This window comes from Daphnia carinata, chromosome 6 (assembly GCF_022539665.2).
Source record: "Daphnia carinata strain CSIRO-1 chromosome 6, CSIRO_AGI_Dcar_HiC_V3, whole genome shotgun sequence".
Taxonomy (NCBI): Eukaryota; Metazoa; Arthropoda; class Branchiopoda; order Diplostraca; family Daphniidae; genus Daphnia; species Daphnia carinata.
In genome coordinates, this window is record NC_081336.1 from 6,660,975 (window position 1) to 6,682,619 (window position 21,645).

General features: G+C 38.8%; 3 protein-coding genes and 1 long non-coding RNA gene across 8 annotated transcripts; 2 read left to right on the plus strand and 2 right to left on the minus strand.

The window, feature by feature from the left end:
- On the plus strand, nucleotides 1-8,825 carry LOC130702355 (glutaminase kidney isoform, mitochondrial-like). Of its 3 annotated transcripts, none has more exons than XM_057524033.2 (15): nucleotides 1-521; nucleotides 1,252-1,316; nucleotides 2,813-2,906; nucleotides 3,109-3,251; nucleotides 3,326-3,455; nucleotides 3,530-3,571; nucleotides 3,639-3,724; nucleotides 4,559-4,674; nucleotides 6,540-6,661; nucleotides 6,958-7,116; nucleotides 7,185-7,316; nucleotides 7,387-7,431; nucleotides 7,502-7,633; nucleotides 7,736-8,031; nucleotides 8,102-8,825. In XM_057524033.2, exons 1-15 carry the CDS (start codon nucleotides 348-350, stop codon nucleotides 8,259-8,261), a joined length of 1,896 nt encoding a protein of 631 aa, XP_057380016.1. In that variant the 5' UTR covers nucleotides 1-347; the 3' UTR covers nucleotides 8,262-8,825. The 3 variants fall into 3 exon arrangements, with proteins under 3 accessions (XP_057380016.1, XP_057380015.1, XP_057380017.1); XM_057524032.2 differs by lacking the exon at nucleotides 6,540-6,661 and adding an exon at nucleotides 6,052-6,173 and having other exon boundaries at nucleotides 4-521; XM_057524034.2 differs by lacking the exons at nucleotides 1-521; nucleotides 1,252-1,316; nucleotides 6,540-6,661 and adding exons at nucleotides 2,267-2,433; nucleotides 6,052-6,173.
- A 103-nt stretch (nucleotides 8,826-8,928) lies between these two features.
- Nucleotides 8,929-12,510, minus strand: LOC130702351 (protein FAM91A1-like). Its single transcript, XM_057524026.2, has 12 exons — nucleotides 12,319-12,510; nucleotides 12,174-12,258; nucleotides 11,902-12,111; nucleotides 11,690-11,837; nucleotides 11,591-11,627; nucleotides 11,430-11,530; nucleotides 11,192-11,351; nucleotides 10,878-11,133; nucleotides 10,679-10,803; nucleotides 10,083-10,623; nucleotides 9,640-9,978; nucleotides 8,929-9,577 (listed from the first exon to the last, which is right to left on the minus strand). The coding sequence occupies exons 1-12, from the start codon at nucleotides 12,388-12,390 to the stop codon at nucleotides 9,183-9,185; spliced, it is 2,469 nt and encodes an 822-aa protein (XP_057380009.1). The 5' UTR covers nucleotides 12,391-12,510; the 3' UTR covers nucleotides 8,929-9,182.
- Nucleotides 12,511-12,967: 457 nt separating this feature from the next.
- LOC130702345 (uncharacterized) lies at nucleotides 12,968-16,879 on the plus strand. 2 transcript variants are annotated; one of them, XM_057524020.2, is made up of 4 exons: nucleotides 12,968-13,613; nucleotides 13,691-14,797; nucleotides 14,859-15,714; nucleotides 15,775-16,879. In XM_057524020.2, exons 1-4 carry the CDS (start codon nucleotides 13,077-13,079, stop codon nucleotides 16,341-16,343), a joined length of 3,069 nt encoding a protein of 1,022 aa, XP_057380003.1. In that variant the 5' UTR covers nucleotides 12,968-13,076; the 3' UTR covers nucleotides 16,344-16,879. The 2 variants fall into 2 exon arrangements, with proteins under 2 accessions (XP_057380003.1, XP_057380004.1); XM_057524021.2 differs by having other exon boundaries at nucleotides 13,512-13,617; nucleotides 15,775-16,878.
- Nucleotides 16,880-19,916: 3,037 nt separating this feature from the next.
- Nucleotides 19,917-21,581, minus strand: LOC130702395 (uncharacterized). 2 transcript variants are annotated; one of them, XR_009004298.2, is made up of 6 exons: nucleotides 21,348-21,581; nucleotides 21,182-21,283; nucleotides 20,991-21,102; nucleotides 20,741-20,891; nucleotides 20,534-20,664; nucleotides 19,917-20,445 (listed from the first exon to the last, which is right to left on the minus strand). It is a non-coding gene; the product is annotated as an uncharacterized LOC130702395 (long non-coding RNA). The 2 variants fall into 2 exon arrangements; XR_009004297.2 differs by having other exon boundaries at nucleotides 20,991-21,283.
- Nucleotides 21,582-21,645: the final 64 nt, after the last annotated feature.

The following is a 21,645-nucleotide window of genomic DNA, read 5'->3' on the forward strand; positions in this document are numbered from 1 at the left end:
CCCTCGAATCCCGTTGGATCGCCACCTCGTCAGAGCCAGACTCCCTTCGTTACCGTCCAGTTGGCTATTCTGTTGTTTCACGACGTAGTCACCAGTTCATTCATTATTATACTACTGTGTACTATAGAATCGAAATTTATAGCTCAACAGTCTTTCGAGTTTCTGTGAATTTTTTTTTGCTTCAATTTGGCATCTGGTGTTTGGATTGAGGTGCACCGGTCGTTGCCTTGGTGATTTGTCATCGATTCGTTCTTCTTTTGTGTATCGTCGATTGTCCTGGCCTGCAGTTCTTTCGCCTGATTAGTGACAGAAGCAAATACATACACGGATTGCAAGAGCAAATTGCTATGTCTTCCGGCCTAGGGTTTCTTCGTGTTCGTTCAATCCTTTCTTTGGTGAATAATAACGCCGATCGCGTCACGTGCTGTTTTTTGGTTCAAAAGAAATGGTATTCGCCTTCGTCACGGGATAATCGTCAACAGCCGAACTACGTCAGACAACAAGTGTTGCACACTGCTTCGGTAACTATCATGTGCTCAACGAGCACAAAACATTTACTGCCTCAGCTCTCCTAATTTCTAATTGGTCCTAATGCCGGCATAAACTTATAGCATGTGAGTAAACGTATGGCGATGGTGGTGTAACCATAGTTGCGTCATCTTCCGTCAGAAAAACTAAACGTTTGCAAGGTAGAAACCCGTAGTGATTAGAAAATGGTCGATGAGTGTTTCTCAAAAAAATTTTTTATGATTTCCGACTTAATCTTGTTTTCTGTTTTCCGATTATGTCAATGATTCTCGTGTAAGTCATCTGATGCAATCAGCTCTACCTGTTTAGCAACACCTTTTCACATGACAAATATCATGCACATATTTCCAACGGATTGTTGGCCTTGCTCTCTCGATTCATTTGCATCTTTATGAGTGTTTCTAACTTTGACATTGTAGCCAAGAAAGATTTGAAAAAGAAAATGCTAAGTTTGATCGAAACATGGTGGGACGAGTGGACTGTACAGAATAATCCAAAATGGCTTACGAAAATTCCAGAGACGTTTTGTAACGCCACAGACTTCACATTTTCGTCATGCAATTATTAACTGGATCTTGGTTTTGAGTGCTTTTTGTAACACTTTTTTGGTCTAGAATCTTCTGTGACTTGCACTTATTCATACGTTTTTATAGTGCAATTGTTAAATTATATTTTCACTTCCTTTTGGTTAATTGTATTCCTAATAAATATGGTTATTTGCAGGCACTCCATAAAACCAAAGCTGGCATCTTCAGTCCCGTCGAAGAATTCGGATCCACCTCGACCGGGTATGTAAACCTAAGCTGCTTGTCTTATTTTCTCGATTTCGTAACAAAAAGGACCAGTTTCCCATACTTCAGTTGAGTTTTAGAGCTTACGTCAACAGATTTAGTGCCTTGAATAAAAAATGGGAAAATCAATTGGGCTTCGCTAGTCGGGTCAACAGAATAATTCATTAGTATTTGGTGATTGTCTACGCCATAGATGGGGGTCAAAAAACGAATAATCAAGTTTTCCTTGTTAGTATTCAAGCAAGGTCCGTGTAAAAAAAAAGAGAAATGAGATAATCTAGATTCTTGTCGTGATACTGCCTCCCGCCCATACAAGGACGGCTTGCTATCTCACAGCATTTGTATTTATCACATTCTTCTTTCATATCTAATGATAACATTTATTTTAATCAATCTTTTGTTTGAGTTGTCAGATGACCTTATTGCAATTAAGCTCTTTTTGAAAAAGCACGTTAATTAGTAAACTAAAGGCTGCATTCAACTTCAAATTCATCGTGTTGAATTCAAAACTTCATTACCATAATCGAAAGGGGAGTTTTACGTTTTTATGAAATAAGCAAACAAAACAGTTAAAGCTCATCACCACTCGTTGCCGTGTAAACGCGTCGCTAGGTACAGCTTAATAGGTCTTCGTATCATTTATTTCACATTGCAAAGAAATGGGTAAAATTGGGTCATAGTAAGACAGCTTAACCTTAAAAGAAGATAAGAGAAATCCTGATAAAGGAACATCATCAAGACCAATATGACAATGGCGTAGAGCTAATTCATCCCAGTGTGCTGACGTAGAATTATCATCTAAACGCATCACAGGCAATGTGTGTGCACTTGCTTATAGGGGGGAAAGTATAAGACGGTGACTATCACGCGTGTGCTCCCCAGATCAAACGCTGAATGCGCATGACTGACATAAATGCTCCATTGTAGCCCCCTCCGACCATCGATGGTTGTTCCAGTTTGGCGTCAACTTATCGTACGACTTGTCCTACCGTTCTTGCCATCTCCGTAGATCTCAAATAGTCAAAATGGCTGACAAAGAAAAAGTGAAAAATGAAAAGAAGCCACTCAATCGACAAAATTCTTCGTGGTACAACATGAGCTTCCTCGATTATGGGTAGATTCTTTTAGTGTAATTCATGTTTAACGAGAATCGCCCAGTGCTGGTTCGCATTTGTTTGTAGAAGGATCTTGCATTTCGTTGTCTAGTATAGCTGTGTCAACGGTATTTCCTTCGGCACGTATTGATCGCATCCGACGTCTCCGTTTTTTATCATCTATTTTGTAGATCCGCTTTTTTGCGCCCCGCTGGGTTCACCACCCACGATTTCTCTGACTGATCCCACGTGATTTCTTACACTGTTCAGATATCTGGCCGAAGCCTTTTTTTTTTTTAAACTAGTTCGTTTTTAAGGACTATATTCTGAATAAGATGTGGTTCTCCTATTTTTTAAGTGTTGATAACTAAATACTTTGTTTCATTTATTTTTGTGCAGGGAAAAAGATTCTTCCATTAGCGTCGAGGATCTGCTTTACGACATCTTTAAACATAACGACGCCGATCATTTAGTCGTCGGGGATTTCCTTTCGGTAAGATCTTTCTTCATGAGTTTGCGCTTTATTGTTTGTGCAAATAGGTCGAATGGTACGCACATTACACATATCGACCACGTCCCTGTTCTTTTGTGAGTCTGATGGTATTCGTTGCCAAAATGTTTTTCACGTTAGGGAAGCTTTCGATCACTTTTCATTTGTTTTTTTTTGTCTGGTCTCCTTGTCTGGCATGTGATAGGCATTATGGTCGACTGGGCTGCGAAACACGGATCCTCGACTAAGCGAGCTGATGCAAAATCTTCAAAAGATTCAGCAAGACTTGGGCAGAGAAGGTCCTGGCAATCTTGAAAATCTGAAGCTCAACCGCGACCAATTCAAAGCGTAATTGTTTTGTTTTATTGTACTTCCGCACTTTATGGAATTTCAATTTTTGTTTGTTTATTTTATTCCATTAGATCCATCAATGAAAATATCGTTCTGGTGTCTCGAGCTTTCCGTCGTCAATTCGTCATTCCAGAGTTTGAAGAGTTCACGGATAAAATAGAAAAGTTTTACTACACTTGTAAAGAAATTGACACTGGAAAGGTACGTCGTATTGCAAAGAAGATCCTTTGTAAGAGCCAATATCGTGAAACGCATTTCTTGTATTCATTTTTCAGGTAGCCGCGTACATCCCACAGCTGGAGCGGATGAGTCCGAACGTAAGGAGATAAATATGTGTTAGAATATTTCAAACATTTTCAGGGTTTTAATGTCAATTTCCTTTAGTATTGGGGTGTCAGCCTTTGCACCATAGACGGCCAGAGGTTTTCCATCGGCGACGTCAAAATACCCTTCACCATTCAATCGTGCAGGTACGTCATTTGTTCCAAATCTTGAGCTTGCTTGACTTTGCGATGTGAGGACGTAAACATAAAAAAAAAAGAATTCAGCATAGTACAAAACCATTTTAACGAGTCGAATTGGGTTTATTACGAACGCTATCCAAATTAACATCGCCATTTTAAATGCGTACTCAGAAAAAGACTCGTTAAATCCGAAAGACGTTCTCGAAAATTGGTTAAGAACGTGCGTTACTTAACCTATGGTTCCAATTTCACAAGTTTTTCGTTCTAGTTAGCATACTTTTGTATACGTCCAAACAAAAGGACAGGGTACCATAAATTCATCCTACGGACATAGGAATAGTTTTTTGTTTGTGTGTTCCATTTGCCTACCCCGGGGTGTTGTCTCCTATTGGAAAACGTAGATGTAGTCGTAGCTACAGGGATCTTTTTAGGGGACGTTTCCTATTCTTTTGCATTTTCTTTGTCTAATATCATGCCCCAACTTCTTTTTTTTAGCTTGAACTATTAAAAAGAATCACTCCCTTTCCTTTTTTGCGTTTTTCTAGCTAAATAAATTAGTGTGGTACGCATTGGCAGAGAAAAGCGAAAAAAGAAAATGTAATTTTTTTTTACATTCGTACCCATACTCTTGCAATTCTTTGGCCCCTGTCTACTTTCTTACATAAAGAGAACTTCGCATTTCGAAAAGTCTGTCGTAGTAATACGCACCGTCATTTAGTACGTGTGAATCTGCAAACTGCGCAGTCGCAAGATAAATGAGTGAAAGTAATGTGATTTTTGCTGACGTGTTACGTCGTGCGTGAACTTCATTCATCTTCTGTTTTTCAATATCCGAAATAGTAAACCGCTCACCTATGCCATCGCCTTAAACGAATTGGGCTCGGAGGTCGTCCACCGTTATGTTGGACAAGAACCTAGTGGCAGAATGTTTAACGAACTTATCCTCGATCATAACAGTGAGTCTTTAACACACTTAATAATTTTTTTTTTAACTTTTGCTTTATTGTGATGTATCTAGTTAAATTATGTCAATTAGGGTACATCGTGATAAGACTGTTTTTTTTGTCCGTAACGCAGTTTGTAGAACTGCAGTGGTTTAATTAAGACAATATCCCATGGTGACAAACGTGCGTTATTTTTCAGACATCTTTGTCTCATTCCAGAAAGTAGGAACAGTTTTCGCCATTTAAGAAATATTTCTAGATATGACGCAAACTACTAGATCGATACAGTAAGCATTCGATAGATACTTCTGTAAAATTTTAACAACTGCGCCAGTCTGTCGTTTTCTTGAGGGAATTCTTGTGACGTAATGCCTTTTTAACGATCTGGCAGGCAATGCATGTTTTAAAGGCAATCGACAGAAACATAATGGGTAACTTGTACATCTTGTGAATTGTCCCTAAATTTATGCACATTAATTATCGGCCATAAATGGCATACTGCACGTGATTAGTTGCACATTTTTCATATCATTCACAGAGACCAGTTCAATGCAAAAGTGAATTGCTTCGCACCAGCACTCGTTTGATTTTGTACGGCTAACTTCAACTGATGTAGCCGGGGTTTGAAGTGAATCGATTTAATCCTTTACTCCGTCTTCATTCAACAGCACTTGACGTACTGTATTTACCCTTGCACTTTTACTCTAGGGGTTTTGACTTGTGAGCATGGCAGCTCACGAGATTCGTTTTATTTGTTTCCACATTGATTTTTCTTGCTCCCTCCTCTTCCCTTTTTTTTTCCTCCAGCCAGGATCCTGTCAGAGACGACTTATCTATAGGTAATACGAAAAATATCGTAGTGCTAAAAATGCGAGATAACGAAGGTAAGCTTACGATTCCCTCCAAAAAGCACGAAATGGTGGCAAAGCAGTAACTAAACGCTTAACTAAAAAGGAAATTATTAACGGGCACTGGCCAGTGCGCATTAAAACTGTGATCCTAACTGCCGCATTTGCACATTCTCTCTTTTAAGAAAAATGTTCAAATTTCATGTTAACTGTTGCAACGTTGTTCTCGATCACGAAGCCAACAAACCAAATTAGATATCGTCAAACTAGCGTAAAGATGTTCCGGTTGCGGTACCGTATCCGCATGGGAGAAATCGTTACTAACCAATACCAATGTTACAGCTATGATAATCTAGCTCGATAATGGTATACGTCTCTGCTCTACTATTGCTGTTTTTTTGTTTTTTTTGTAAGAAGGTAATGTAATGTCGCGCTTCGGGAGTCATATTTGATGCTAATATATTCAACTTGCTGTGAACGTACATCTCTTAACAAACAACTGAGTCAGATCATAACGTTTAGAATTTCTATGATTCCTTAGAAAAACCACACAATCCGATGGTAAACGCAGGAGCTATTCTCGTTCTAAGTCTCCTGCTTAATCTAAGCGAGGTAGACATGTCGTTGGCCGAAAAATTCGATTGGGTCATGAATTACTTCAAGGTTAGTTCGCCCAACCGCCCATTTTATGCAAAGCGAATGTCCTCCCTGTGTTGACTTTTCGTGATGTACACGTTTCGCTTTATTGCACCAAATGAGATGCTCTTGTTTGCATGATGAACTGTTTGTTGATGATTATTTGTGCACCGTTTTATTAGCTTCTATTTAATCGTGCGACACGTTACACACTATATTCACTAATTAATCGAGTACGGGGAGTAAGTCATCAACTATATTTGATATTTCAGTTTAATTTTGTTCTTTTCTTTACGTTCAATTTTGTTGTCTTGCGTGTGTATTTTTGCCTTTCGTTTCATAATTTGCATTTGCAACGTAGATTACTGTTTACGAAACGTTGCTATTCTATAGATAAGCCACATAATCCTCTGATAAACGCGGGAGCACTGATAACGAGCAGTTTTATGCTGACTTTAATTCGTCGAGAGATGGCACTGTCGGATAAATTTGAATTTGTCAAAGATTTCTTGAAGGTAATTTTGCATGTTTGCCATACGAACAAAATGAGTTGGATAGCACTGCCGAGCATGAGGTGAAGGTTTAGATGGAACAATGTGACCTCCCTATACACGTAATGTCTTAAGTTTTTAATTTAGGCGTAAGGCATAGGGTGGCTTTTTTTTTATAGGTGAATGGCAATCCTATATACTAACGGCATGCTTCTAACTCCGCATCAGGCTTTCGTATTATTAGATAATTTTTGGCTGGACCCAAGAAATCATTTTCAGTGTAAATAAATTAATTTTTCTCATTTCTCTCTTTTTCACAGCGGATGTCTGGCGGAGAGTTCGTTAGCTTCAACAACGCCGTCTTCCTCTCAGAAAGGGAGAATGCAGACCGTAACTATGCACTGGCCTTCTACATGCGTGAAAACAAATGCTTCCCTGAAAAAATCAACCTTCGCGAGTGTCTTGATTTTTATTTTCAGGTGAATTTTTGTTTGGATTTTAATAAAGGTATGATAATCTTTTAACTTGTTTTATTTTCGTTCAACAGTGCTGCTCCATGGAAGTAGATTGCGAAAGCATGTCCGTCATCGCTGCCACACTCGCTAACGGAGGTATCTGCCCCACCACCGGAGATCAAGTTTTGAAACCAGACTCTGTGCGAGACGTGTTATCCCTTATGGTACTTAATACAGTTTTTAAAAAATCATATTGTAATTTGAGAAATTTAATTTTCATTTTGTGTATTACAGCACTCCTGCGGAATGTACGACTACTCTGGTCAATTTGCATTCACCGTAAGTTACTATGAATAACTCTTGTGAATGATTAAAAGAAAAAATTATATGTATCCTATGTTCACGTAAGGTTGGCCTTCCTGCAAAGTCTGGCGTTTGTGGCGGTCTTCTGGTCGTAATTCCAAACGTGCTGGGTATTGCTTTGTGGTCACCTCCTCTAGACCAATCTGGAAATTCAGTTCGAGGCATCGAATTTTGTAAAGTAAGTCGGAATATTGTGCGAAATTCACAGCCATTGTAGCTCACCGTGCAATAATCGTATTGAAACTGAGGAGACCCAATTTATTAAATTATTGTTCACTAGGAACTGGTCAGCATGTTCAACTTCCATCGTTACGACAATTTGAAACACGCAGTGAACAAGCAAGATCCTCGCCGACACAAATATGAGACCAAAGGTCTCAATATTGTAAGCTTGTTGTTCTCTGCGGCGGCTGGCGATGTGACAGCTATGAGACGTTATAAGCTCTCTGGTGTGGATATGACCCAATCCGATTACGATAACCGTACGGCTTTGCATTTGGCTGCTGCGGAAGGACACCTGGATTGTGTGGATTTTCTTTTGAAATATTGCGGGGTGCCACCCAACCCCGTCGACAGGTACTGTGATATTATTTATTTAGTAAATCAGTGAGAGGAAAAACAGGGAATATTTTGTTTTGTTTTTAAGATGGGGGCAAACACCGAAAGATGAAGCGGTGCGATTCAATCATAGTGCTGTTGCTGAGCTAATACAATCTTACATGGATAAGAAGCCAATCCCTGAAGAACCTGTAGAAGATCCGAAAGCTAAAAGCAAGGATCAAGGAAGTATAGGTTCAATTTTTTAAAGAGCACAGGAACAGGTATTCCTGGATAAATGAAACTCGATTAGGATCAGGAAATCTGAAAAAAAAAATGGCTATCCTTAAACAAGTAATTGGAATGTAGAACTGTGTGTGCTTCCTCAAGCATCTTTCTCCTTCCAGTTCTCAATTTGTTGTTAATGTCATCTCGTACACTACTGTGTCTCGTAGTAGCGTTTTTTTCGTATAGCAATCAACCCAAAATCACTCCCGCAAGGACTTGGATTTAAAAAATTGGATCGTATCCATGACTGTGTTTTCAATATGAGTTTTTAATTCCATTTTATTGTTGTTAATAATCACATTGTGTACTTGAGAAAATCGGCAACTATCGAGTCGTACAAGTTCTTCGGTCGAAGTTTACGCCCATTCTGCTTCAATATTTTGAACGGTAGATTTGCGTTGTTCACTAAATCACCGTTGTCTGTTTAGCTATTTGCTGTTTGTTTTCCTTTCGATCTTGTTTAGCCAGAGCACTTGTTAAAAACGATGGCACCAGTGGTCTATTGTAGCTTGAAGAAACAATAAAGGAAAATTGAGTGCGGTAAATGTATCAGACATTAGAATGGCAAAAGTTAATCATGCGTCAGCAACAGTTATGTGTAAACAGTGTTCTAACGATTGTTTTACGCAGTTAATGGAAATGTGCAAATTGGCATGAAACAACCGTTTATTTGGCGACCTTCTCTTAAAGAGGATCTGTTGACTCTAAGATTCACAATTAGGATTAAAACTCGTGGCTAACAAGAGAAAAATTCTTTTACCTGTAATATTCAATAACAGTAAGATAGTTGACACCAGAGCCTTAAGATAATTACACTTAACGGTTTTTGCAAACGCAGGGAATGTATGGATCACATCGTTTATGTTTCACTTTAACGGGCTATTGGAACATTTTTAATGAGTCTAGTTATTACCGTCCCATGAACTTAATTTGCCATCATGGAAGAAAAGACTTTTCGTGGGCAGCACTGTATCCGATGCTACTAATTTCCCTTCGGTAGAAGGGTCTACGTTATGCCGAATGAATTCCATCAAACTTTCGGACAGCGCCTTTTGCACTTTCATTAGGGAGTCTAGAGTTTCTCTTTGTCCCAGTTTCTGACTGGTAATGCGATCACAGACTTCACGGTTTAATTGCGCATCAAATAACGGAATGCCAAAGTCGACGGTTAAAATGGTCCAATCGGACTCGTTCCACTTCTCAGGCTGGGTGATGCCAACCTCCGGATTGGATGGACCTTGAACTGCGGGTGCCATACTGTCCAGTTCTTCAATCAATATTTCAGCACACGAGGAGCCTAGAAAAAAAATTAAAGCAACTCAGAATGGAAGAAATTAGAGTAAATCGTGACTGATTTACTTTTAATGCCATTAATAGGCGAAGACGACAATGTTGAGCTTCTACACGTCTGATCGGGTAATTCAGGTGTTTTTTCCAGGCCAAGGTTGACCATGGTTATGAAACCGCAACTGTTCTGCAAGTTTAACTGTTGGCGAACCCGTTGAACGATTGGATGATTCATCCAAACATCCTCTTGAAGAGATTCCCCCACCGTATCATGCAAAAAAGGGAAGGGAATATGATGTTTCTCAAGTTGATGTTGGCCACCATAGCCTTGGATCATGAGGGCCGAATGGGTAAGTGCTTCGTTTAACACTACTAAAGCATTAGAGGCTGGAACGAGCCCAGAATCATGACCTAAACGAGCAAAAACATGGTTAGTGAAAATGGTCTGGCCGTTCTTTCTGTACAATAATTATGATACAATAACACATTTTGTTCCATCGTCTTTTGATATTTACCCCACGGTGTTAGAAGAATCCGGTCGAATCGATGGAAAACGCTTGGTAAACGGCGAAGACGCGTGCCTTTTGCCAACAACAAAGTAGGTGGTCCTTGTTGGGTTAATTGGTACAAGAAGAGCTTAAACCACGGCGATGTGAACTCGGGAGAAGGTGGACCCCAGAACGGAGGAAGGCCGTCAACCGAGCTAGAACGGACTTCAAGGCTCAAGGGAGCCATTGCAACGAGTAAATGATAATTTTTGTGCATTAATCGGCTATATATCTCAGCGTCCAGCGACTGTAAGCTTTCCACACGAATAAGATCCAGTCCCCCATTCCAAATGGTGTACCCACTACTAATATCGATCTCCAGAATCGAACGGGCCTTCCTCAGAAACTGGACTGTCGATCGCAGTGTTAAAGCGTGTTCAAAGTAGCGCTGAGCTTCTCCTTCGCTGTCGTCAGTACAGATTCGATCCAGCTCGACCAACAAACTGTCTAGGGATTCATCTGACAATTTGCCGACTTCAAACATTGTGACAGCATGACTCTTGAGACCCTGTCAAAAAGCATTAGTGATGTGTCACATAAGTTGAACATTTTCAAAATCGTACTGGCGACAAGTTGCCCATCATCAAAAATGCTGTAAGCGTCGAGTCGAAAAGGAAGGCTATTCTTTTCTGATCCGTACTTAGGTCCCTGTCAATTTCATCTGCAGCTGAACCTACGGTGGGACTAACTGCACAAAAAAGACAAAATTGAGCAAGTAAAGAGTAAATCTAAAACTTAAAAGGAAGTTTTTTTGCCTGTTACCTTCCTTTTCAGTTGGCAAAGGAGTACCAAGCTCTGCCAAGGCAGCAGCGAGCTCAGCCAATAGAGGATCTTCATCAGATGGCACCGAACTAATAGAAGAGGTTCGGTTGGGAGATGTGGTAATAACGTTTTTCCATGATGGATGAAGCGTGCCGGGCTCCAATTCAGCATTTTTCTTGCGGGCAAATCCCAGGCGGCAGTAAACGGAAACGGCATTTTTCACTTGATCCACGCCAATTTGTAAAACATTGGCCAACTACACGTAATCGGTTTTTATAAAATCGATAACATAAAAAGCAAGAAACAGGCAGTACCTCTCCAACACTAGTTTTCTCATCCACTGAGACAAAAATTTTGTACAATAAAGTTTCGAAATAGTCTCCTAGTACACGATTCATCACAAAACCCTCTAATGGTGGGACCGAGATATGATCACTGGCATCAATAGGCACTTCGAGATATACTAGACCCTTACTAAAAAAGTACCATATTTGTTTGTTGCATTTAAATATTAGTAGAACCTATATAATGCATTTTTTGTATCCTAGTTACCCATAAAGATTGTGCAAGTCATTGTAATTCAAAGTCCCCACTTTACGTGGTCCATTATCAATAACGCTATCAATTAAGCACTTTTCGCCTTCGGTTGCAACCTACATTTATACACCTAATGAATGAAAATGTTGAGGAAAATATTAAGGTAGCCAATATACCTTTATGTCTTCCTCAGTTATGGAACCTATATGAACTCTTGAATATTACAGAACCAATATTAAAAATTGCAATAAAATGACATAGTAAAAATGACTTACATCCACCAGGGTTCTATCACCATTTTCTGTAAAGGTTTTGTGGGTAGAAATTCTTTAGCATTCCTTTTCCGAAATAGCTTTCTCCCAGAACGACTCTGATTCATTAAATCAATATATTGGTTTCTTCCTATTCCAAGAAGCCTTAAACCTACCAGAAAATGAAAAATAACAGAATTTTGTCAATAATTAATTTTTCAATTGACTGCACTCACAATCTGCTGCTGTAAAGTTGGGGAGAGCATCATAACTTCTTTCTTGCAACATTATAGCTTCAACCATGGAAACATAATAATGGAATGGAGTTACTCTCAGACCTCTGACCATCACGTCTGACAAATGGTATGGGTACAGCACAAGGTGCACCCGGCTATATTCTAATAATTCTTCATAATACCTTTCTTCATCTTTTCTTACATGACGCACTAGAAAACAAATGTTTTATGATGGGTTTTTAAAATGAAAATAAGAATAAGCATAACATTACCAAGATTGCCTTTGTACCGTAGTTGATTTTTTATACTATAGGTAACCACACATTTATCATATTCTTTATATGATCCACCTAACAGCTATCAATGAAAGAAATGTCACTAACTGTCAACCACTGTGAATGTGTTCTCCATTCTTACTTGTTTCACATTTGGTGGGAGCTTTGTCCAAGGACAATTCTTTTGAATATGAGATTCCACTTCTTGGTTCATGGTATTCACTGCAAAAATCTTAGTAATTTGAAGACGTAGAAAACCATAAACCTCATAAAATAATACTCAAAAACTCAATGCAATTGTTGCACAAAAATTTATCTAGCAGACTACGCTTTCCAACATAAGCCAGGGAAAACTACGAGAAAAATATAAACCACGATATTTGACAGATAGGGAATTTGGAACTTGAATGGTAACGAATGACTGCACTGTTGTAGACTTGGAACTTAAAAGATTCGTGGGAAATGAATCCAATAGAATATTTTTCTAACAGACGGCATTTTTGTTGCAACTGTTTGAGGCCGTTAACACCAAATTTATTTTGTGCAAAATAAATTTGCTTCTTGTTCGTACTCATCCAACCTCATCGTGTCATCACCTAAAATACAAGTTTTGAATTTTGAATTATTGTTTTTTAAATGCGCAATCGGTAAACATCTCTGGTTATTTAATTAGCGTAAATTCTTATGTTTATTTACATGGTTGTAGACGACATCTAGCGACTGAAAAAGAAGTAAGTTTACGGTCGTCTGCTGATGTAAACACGTGGACGCAAAGCAGTTGTTAGACATTACCACAGTAGACTAGATTCAACGTACATTTTTTTCGTGCTGTAAACCACGTCGAAGTAATTTAGTAATTTGTAGGTGTATATGTGATTTAGCATAGCTAAATAAGAGAAAATGGCGGGATGTGCCAACAGAGTTCTGGATAGGAAATTTTATGATTTGTCCGAAGCTTATAAGTCACGTGCAGAGTTTGACTTAGACAAATCCACTTCTCATAGTCTTGACAACCATCACCTATTATCGTCAAAACAGGAGGATCACACATCAGCAACTTCTTCAGATGATTTTGACTTTGATAAAGGCAATAAGTTAACAACTTTTATCAACACAAATGTAATTGGAAAGCAAAATGAATTTGTGAGTCCATTTGGAAAGAGACAAATTGTTTACTGTGATTACACTGCCTCAGGAAAATCCTTACACTGTATTGAAAACTATATTACTAGTGAGGTTCTGCCAACTTATGGAAACACTCATACAACAACTTCAGTAACTTCCTTGCAAACAACTCTTTTTAGACATGAGTCAAGAGAAATCTTGCGAAATGGGCTTGGAGCGTCTGAGGATGATGCTGTGATATTTGTTGGCAGTGGTTGTACTGGAGCAGTTCACAAATTAATCAATGGACTTCATTTAACAGAACCACCAATAGTAAGTTAGCCAACTATTTAAAAATGAATATTTGTAACAGGAGCTCATTTACCGATGATCTGAATGACTTTATTTAGGTACTAGTTGGTGCAAATGAGCATCACTCAAATCTTTTACCATGGAGGGAAATCGCCTACAGAGTCATTCGCATTACGGAGAGCTCAGATGGTCTTCTAAATGTGGATGAACTTGAGTGCTCGTTAAAGACAGCAAGGAAAGAAAATCGGAAGATGATTGGTTGCTTTTCTGCCGCATCAAATATCACTGGTACTTTGTATCAGGATATGCAAATAACGGCACTTCTCCATCGATACGGAGCACTTTCGTTCTGGGATTACGCAACAGCGGCCCCCTATGTCAAGATGGCCATGAATCCTACTACTGTTGAATACCAATCTGGTATAGCTCACAAAGATGCCCTCTACTTTTCGATGCACAAATTCGTCGGTGGTGTACAAACACCGGGTGTTCTTGTTGTAAAAAAATCTCTTCTGCAAAACCGTATCCCCAACGGTGCCGGAGGAGGGACTGTGTTCTTCGTTGACAGGGAGACTCATCTCTACTTGCGGGATGAGGAAATGAGGGAAGAAGGTGGGACGCCAGCTATCGTGGAAAGCATTCGAGCTGGTTTAGTTTTAAAACTGAAAGAAAGTGTTACGCCTGAATGGATCATGGCACGTGAAGATGCTCTTGTACAACTTGCTTATGCAAACTGGGAAGCCATACCGGAACTCGTTATACTCGGGAGTACTAAAGCACCGCGTTTAGCTGTTTTTTCTTTCATGGTCCGGCATCTTGCAAGTGGATACTATTTACACCATAACTTCGTTTGTGCTTTGCTGAATGATGTTTACGGAATACAAGCTCGTGGAGGCTGTGCATGCGCGGGACCTTACGCTCAGGATTTGCTCGGAATCGACGAATCTCTTGCTCGGCGTTATCAAGAAATTCTCGTCGAAGACAGTCGTTTAGACCGAACACATCTAAGACGTAAAGAAGAACATTCTTGCTACGAAATTCTGCGCCCTGGTTTCGCACGATTAAATTTGCCTTACTTTGCTTCCGATTCCGAAATCAGTTTTATAATTAATGCAGTAATCTGTGTTGCCAAAAACGGTTGGAAACTCTTACCTTATTATCAAATGAATTCTGAAACTGGAGAATGGCATCATCATACACAGCTGGTGAGTAATTCTCTTATGGTTTAGAATTTACTGTCTAATAATCGTGCGATTTAAACTCCAGTCCTTCAAAAACCGGAAATGGCTTGGTAATGTCGATTTCAACTTTGGCCAAATGCATGTACGCCGTCCAAAAGATCCAGACGCCCCAAGTGCTCCAACTGACTACGCCGATTGCTTACAAAAAGGCGAAGAAATTTTCGAACGAGCACCAAAAGGAATCTCGATAATAATCATTCCGGACCAGCGCCAAAGCTTCAATGCAGAAGCTGCTGAACTTCGTTGGTTCCTTTTGCCAAGTGAAGCCAAAGACCTTCTCGATGGAGTTACATTCCCGAAGGTTGAGGCACCCTTTACGCCACGGCAGTATGCGTCTGAAACCCAAGAGTACAGCTTACAGCATTACTCTACCATTCCGGCGCGTAGTAGTTGGCCTAAATTGCCTATAAAAGAAAACAAACCTATGCAAGAGAACGACTGGGGAGAAAAAGAAGATGTCGTGGATCTTGATAGCAAGAATTACCTAAGCGATTCGGGAACCTTCTTGAGTAGTGTTCTTGTTTTGGACGACGAAGACGAGGAATCGGAGATGCCTGTCGCAAAATCTGTTCGAAAAATTTCCCTCAGTGAACGACTTTGGATGTCACCGACGAAAAACATTATGAAACCGACATTAGAAGCGCTTCTTCGCTACAAGATGATCAGCAATGGAGATCGTGTACTAGTTTGTGTTTCGGGTGGAAAGGACTCTCTCACCCTACTCCACACTCTTCGCCAGTACCAACAGCAGAGTAAACGTTTTGGCATCCAATTTGAAATAGGAGCAATGACTGTAGATCCTGGCAGCTCGTCATATGACCCGTCTCCACTTATTCCATACATGAACCAGCTTGAAATTCCATACTTCTATGAAAGACAATGTACTTAACATTTAACAAGCAATCACTTCAACCTAAAGTATTTTCATACTCTTCTTGTAGGCATCATCACCAAAGCCATGGATATCCCAGACGTTGATTCCATTTGCAGCTTTTGCAGTCGGCTAAAGCGAGGTCGCATTTATGCTACTGCAAGAAATCATGGCTTCAATGTGATAGCCTTGGGCCAGCACTTAGATGATTTAGCTGAGAGCTTTCTTATGTCGACCTTCCACAATGGTAGACTCAGAACCATGAAAGCTGCATATGCCAATCGAGAGAGAGACTTGAAAATAATACGACCATTTGTCTACGTTCGCGAAAAAGAATTGCGGCATTTTGCTACCGAAGCTCGTCTTCCAGTAATTCCGGAGAACTGCCCTGCTTGTTTTGAAGCCCCAAAAGAACGTCATCGAATTAAGCAGCTTTTAGCCCAACAAGAACTTCTGTTCCCTTGCATTTACCTAAACATCAAGACTTCCCTGCTGCCTTTAATGAGTATTGATCAACCTTTTGTTGAGCGGAAGCTCTTTGGGAAACAGAGCTATATAGATAAAACGGAAAAAAACAAGCGTAGAACGGCTACGTTAGCGTCTGTTTCGCATACGGTGGGGGTGTCTTCTTGTACTTAATTGTTCAGTAAGTAAGGCAAGTTTAAATGGCTACAGCAATTTATCTACGCTAATTTTTCATCAATCAGTTCAAATTATCGCACGTCGTTGCCATGCTAACAAAGTTGACAGATTTTTTCAAAATGGGTTCCTGAAATCATTTTTTTTTTTATTCTTCCGTGGAAATCTAATTTTCATCCAACCATTAATTGTTTTAATTTCTTTTTTCTGTATTTACCCTCCCTGTTACTGCTGAAAATTCTTTCTTGCCTCTCTTTTTTCTTCAAATGAGTTCAATGAAACAGGACGCGCAATGTAATCCACATTTCTGAACGCATCAAATCTCTTATTCGAAACCACCAATTGCCACTTCATATTATAAAGCGTAGAGGTAACAAAATGTAACAAGATGGTTGATGCATCCATTTTAACAGCTTTTGATGAGTAGTTATCTTTTTTCTATCCGTGCCCCTTCGGTTATGATCAGACTGCTCAACTTGATCAGAATCAATTGATTGTCAGTACCCATGTAATCGATCCATTTTTTTTTTGTTATCAATATGAAACTCGATTCAGAATTCACGAGCTCGCTTTTTTATTTACTGAGTGCTGCCATCAATTCCGGCTTATCATAGGTCGCAGATGGGTGTTCAATTAAATTATTAAAAATGCGAACTGTTGTAATGTACAGATTTCCGACTAAAACGTATGCTATTAAGTCCTTATTGAATCCGTAATTAAAGGCGAATAATTAGACTTTGATGTTAGAATTGCGAACCTCATATCAGTCCACCTCCACCAGATGCTGCTGCGCATAATTCAAAAACTTTAAAAGCAACGGTAAAACTGACATGCCAATTAGAATCAGCGTTCAATTTGGCGCCCAATGTGTGGTTTTTTATTGATTTCTAAGAGGTTTAGCTTTTTGATGATTTTCGTCAAAATGAGAAGGCTATTGCCTTCTCACTTTTTCAATTTTCATCAAATTCTAGATTTAGTTTAAAATACATCATTCTGATTCGAAATTGATCACGGATCACGAAAATCGGGTTTATTTTGACGTTGCGCTTATAGGTTTTGAATTAACCTAAAATTAAGTTGCTGCGCTAACAGCACTTTTTGTTTTATTTTAAAAACGAGTGGTTTAAGGACAAAATAAAGGATTGATTTAAAATCAGCGTCCAATTTTGATTATAGCCTATGGCAATCCGTTTTACCCCCCCCCCCCCAAAAAAAAAAAAAATATCGTCTTTTTTCTGTTTACTGCTATCGCCATCTACCGGCCAAGCCAAAAAGTCGGGCTTATTTTTAAAAACCTGTCCAAACTATATTTCCACTAGATGGCGCTGCAGATTCATCAGCCTCTAGCGTCTGAAATCAAACTATTATTGTTTTTTGTTGTCATGTGATTCTCATTGTTTACTTTGTTTTTACGTTGACAACGTGTATTTGAGTTTCCCTCGTCTGAACAGTATCGTTATTTCTGTTTTTTTGTTGTTGTTTTTACCTACACCGCTATTATCCATATGCAAATATTGCACTGCTTCGTTACCTAAACGAAATGTCAGCCGTTGCACTTGGGCTTAGAATGAGGTAATATTAACATACTTTTGGAAAACCAGGTCTCATGTTGTATCATTCTGGGTAAAGCCCGTGTTACAAGAAGAACTATGCATGATATTTGGTGAAAATTGATGGCTTTTGTGTTTTACAACCAAAAGCCAATTTTCAGGATTATTAAGATGATTAATTACTACTTCTACATTTGCAACATATTAATCTTATTCTGCTTTATTAGTAAACATATCGAGTAGTGGAGTTAAAAGTAACAGATGTGTTCTGTTGTGTACTCTGCACATATCGTGGTTTTTTGCATGATTTTATTACTTTGTGAATCAATTGTAACTTATTTATGGATTTAAATGCAGATGTTCATGCCTGCATGTTAATGCAAAAACTACATGGATAGCACTCATTTCCCAATGCAACAAAATATTCACAGTCTGTAACAGAACATTTTTTGTTGAATCTTCAAGAAATTCTAACAAGATGTGCTATTTGCTATGAATATTCCGCAAGAATTGGATCTCCCGTTTACTTTTTCCGGTAATAACCATATCTGTTTCACTATCACCTTAATTCTGATGGCTATCAAATTAAGGGGAGGTTTTGAAACATTTGCTTCGATTATTATGTGTAGGGTAGTGCTTTGAAGTGGTATACAGGTCGTACCTTAAAACTGAACTTTAAGAACTTTGAAAAGCCATGTTATGTTAATTTACTATAGCTTACGTTTAAGACTACGCAGATCTTTTGTAACTTGTAAAGGAGAACATAGTTCATTTTTTAAATTTTCGAAATTTTAACTTTCAGTTCAACTTCCGGTTTGAAAATGCCTAATAACTCACTATCTGTTGGTCAGAATGAAAAAAGAACCACATTTTTGTAATCCTCGTGAAATTTGGGGTCGAATCCATGTGTCAGTAGAAAATACCCGAAAATCGTCAAAAATCGCAAATTTCCCTGAACTATAGTTCAGGAAAAATCGCGGTTTTGGCCAAATTGGACTTTTCGCCAAAAACGGGTCAAAATAGGTCAAACACAACTTAAATTTCACGAGAATCACGAAAATCATATTTGTTTTGTTGTGGGCCCAGTATTTCTGGAGATATCGGCTACTTCCGGTCACTTCCGGTATTTTATTTTTTTTTTTTTCAACTTGGCAAAAAGTAAAAAACGAACATTAATATTCCAAACATTTTAAGCATTTTGATCATAAATAAAATGGGATGGCGGCTTTTTTCGTGTTTGTTTTGCTATTTCATTATTGGTTGATCGCGCGAGTAGCATATACTTATAATACTACTTTGTACTTTATACTTCGTACTGGCACGCCACGGGAAATTACGTAATACTAATAGCTTTGAGGTAGAGCGTGTGACTACGGGAATTGAAAGTTAAGAGTTCGAGTCTCGTCTGGATCCTCTGTGACAGAAGATTGAGAATGGGTTGCCAATGTAGATAATATTTCTTTGTACAAAAAATGAAACATTCTATTGTATTCATAGGTGACAATCCGAGATGGAAATATTAAATTGCGTTGAGACGCACAACAATATTATTACAAGTGCATATAGGTTTCCTTCAAAACATATGGAAAAATAGTTAACTAACTTGCAAGACTCATGGCTCTATGGTTGAGCATCAGCGTCGTACGCCAGAAATTAAGGGTTCAATCCTCTAAAGAGTCAAAATGAAATAAAATAAATATATACAACTCAAAACGTCAAAATTCATATACAATGCATGTATACTAATCAATATCATAAATGCACTAAAAGCTGTAGAATCTCCATGAAGTGAGATCAAAGTGCATCGAATCATAAACAATGAAGTCGTCTAACAACGAAATATTCTACCATTATCGAGAACAGCAAAAATTGAAAATATAATGTGTACGCCAATAAGTTCACATTGCGATATGAATAAGGGAATGTTCACAATAGTGAAAAGTGCAGGGTAACACCACAAAAGTAAAAGACACAAAATCTGTAAATTTTTTTAAAGAATTTGTATTGACAATACTCTGCACAATTTAAAGACTTCCAACTTTGAAAAGGCAAAATAGCCGACTTCAAAGTTGCTGTCAACCAAGGTAGGGGGAGACACTACCTCAGTTGACTCACCGGGGAGATTACCCGGTGCGTGGCTAAGAGAAGCCGGAAGAAGAGCGAAGGTTGCGGACAAGCTTTTACGTGAGCGATTAACCGTTAATTCGGATTTGTGGGTAGCCCCAAAGCCCTCCAAAAGATATCATAGAGCCAGGGGGACCCCCACGTCCCCTTTCCGGACAGCGCACTCACAACCGTTACTGCTGATCACAGTAGGGGCATGACCCCCTACGGGCTTATTACAAATCTAGGGGAAACGGGGCCACAGAAAAGAAGGGAGCCCAGATATGCACTTCAATTTATAACTTTTAATACTTTGTTTTCGGGCCGCAGCAACGACTGAAGGTAATGGGCACGAAGCATTTTTCAAAAATTCCTTCGGGCTTCCAACCGTTATCATTATGAAATTTGGTTCGACTAGATACCTCTTTTGATTCAGTATGATTATTAACCTATTTAAAGAAAACGAAACATGAATCAATTTTTAAACGTTTGCCTATCAATATATATTCAATAAGGATCGGTGCAATCCTTCTTTACCTCTTGTTTTTGTGAACTACTGGTATTAACTATATTCAGCTAATGGTTTGACAGACATAGTGCTTGCTTGGATGGTAAGTTGACGGGCAGTGAAGAAACTAATCATTAAGCGACTACCTATTTTCTAATACCTATGCAAATAACACAATAAATAGCATTTTAATTAGTTGTAATCATGGGTTTCCAGGCACAAAAAAAGAGACAGACTTATTGGATGAGACGGTTCAAAACGTTCCAACTTCTTTCAGGACCCCTGCATCAGAATGACAGACTGAGGGGTTCGGAAGTCGCGAACTGAGATAGCCCATTTCGGTAACATACTTGATCTCTTTCATACTAGGCATGTAGTCTAAATTTGCTGTACAATGAAACAAAGCAGTATAATAATTCTGTATAAAAAATTTACAAAATTGCATTTCGTTCAACTATTTGGCTTTGTAAAGTCATACTAACTTACAACATAGTCCTGTGAAGTTAGTCACAGGGCATGACAAGCAATACATCTTCGGTATAAACTGAAGCAGTCTGATTCAAGAATGCTTCTGTTGTCCAAACACACTGCATAGTGACTGATGGAACAGCAGAAAATAAGGATGTAGATTAACTGATTTTCCAGAAATAAGTACTTTTGACGTTTGGAATTCTGACCAACTGTTTTTGCTGTTCACATTTTTCAAAATGTTGAGCACATACTTAAGGCCACCATAGCACAAAATCTTTTCCAGTTTTGCAAACATACCATCACAGCATCTATGAGGAAAAGGAGAGGTTAAAAGTTTTCTTTCTTTAAAAATCTATTTATTTCATAACATACCATGATGAGCTCTTCTTTTGTAATGGGCAGCTATCTCTAAATACTTGCATAAGTAATGCTTCAATACTTGGAACAGCTGAAACAAGCAGTTGTGATAAAAAAAAAGTATCAGCACCACTGGCAAGAATGTAAACAGGAAGACTTGTTATGGACAATATCTATAATTGGTACAAATGACTGATGGGGGGAAACCACAGTGTGACGAAATAGCCTGACGACGTCTGGCAACCGCAAAGTACGCTACAGCACTAGCACGATGCAGCGGAAAAATTCGGTATGTTTATGTAGAGAATTACCT

Coding starts and splice junctions, on each gene's coding strand:
- LOC130702355 (XM_057524033.2), top strand. CDS start 348: ATGTCTTCCGGCCTAGGGTTTCTTCGTGTTCGTTCAATCCTTTCTTTG. Junction 3,572..3,638: donor TGGAGCGGATGAGTCCGAAC/GTAAGGAGATAA, acceptor AATTTCCTTTAG/TATTGGGGTGTCAGCCTTTG. Junction 4,675..6,539: donor ACTTATCCTCGATCATAACA/GTGAGTCTTTAA, acceptor GCTATTCTATAG/ATAAGCCACATAATCCTCTG.
- LOC130702351 (XM_057524026.2), bottom strand. CDS start 12,390: ATGAACCAAGAAGTGGAATCTCATATTCAAAAGAATTGTCCTTGGACA. Junction 12,112..12,173: donor ACGGTACAAAGGCAATCTTG/GTAATGTTATGC, acceptor TTTGTTTTCTAG/TGCGTCATGTAAGAAAAGAT. Junction 10,804..10,877: donor TTTGCCAACTGAAAAGGAAG/GTAACAGGCAAA, acceptor TTTTTTGTGCAG/TTAGTCCCACCGTAGGTTCA.
- LOC130702345 (XM_057524020.2), top strand. CDS start 13,077: ATGGCGGGATGTGCCAACAGAGTTCTGGATAGGAAATTTTATGATTTG. Junction 13,614..13,690: donor ATTTAACAGAACCACCAATA/GTAAGTTAGCCA, acceptor GACTTTATTTAG/GTACTAGTTGGTGCAAATGA. Junction 14,798..14,858: donor GGCATCATCATACACAGCTG/GTGAGTAATTCT, acceptor TTTAAACTCCAG/TCCTTCAAAAACCGGAAATG.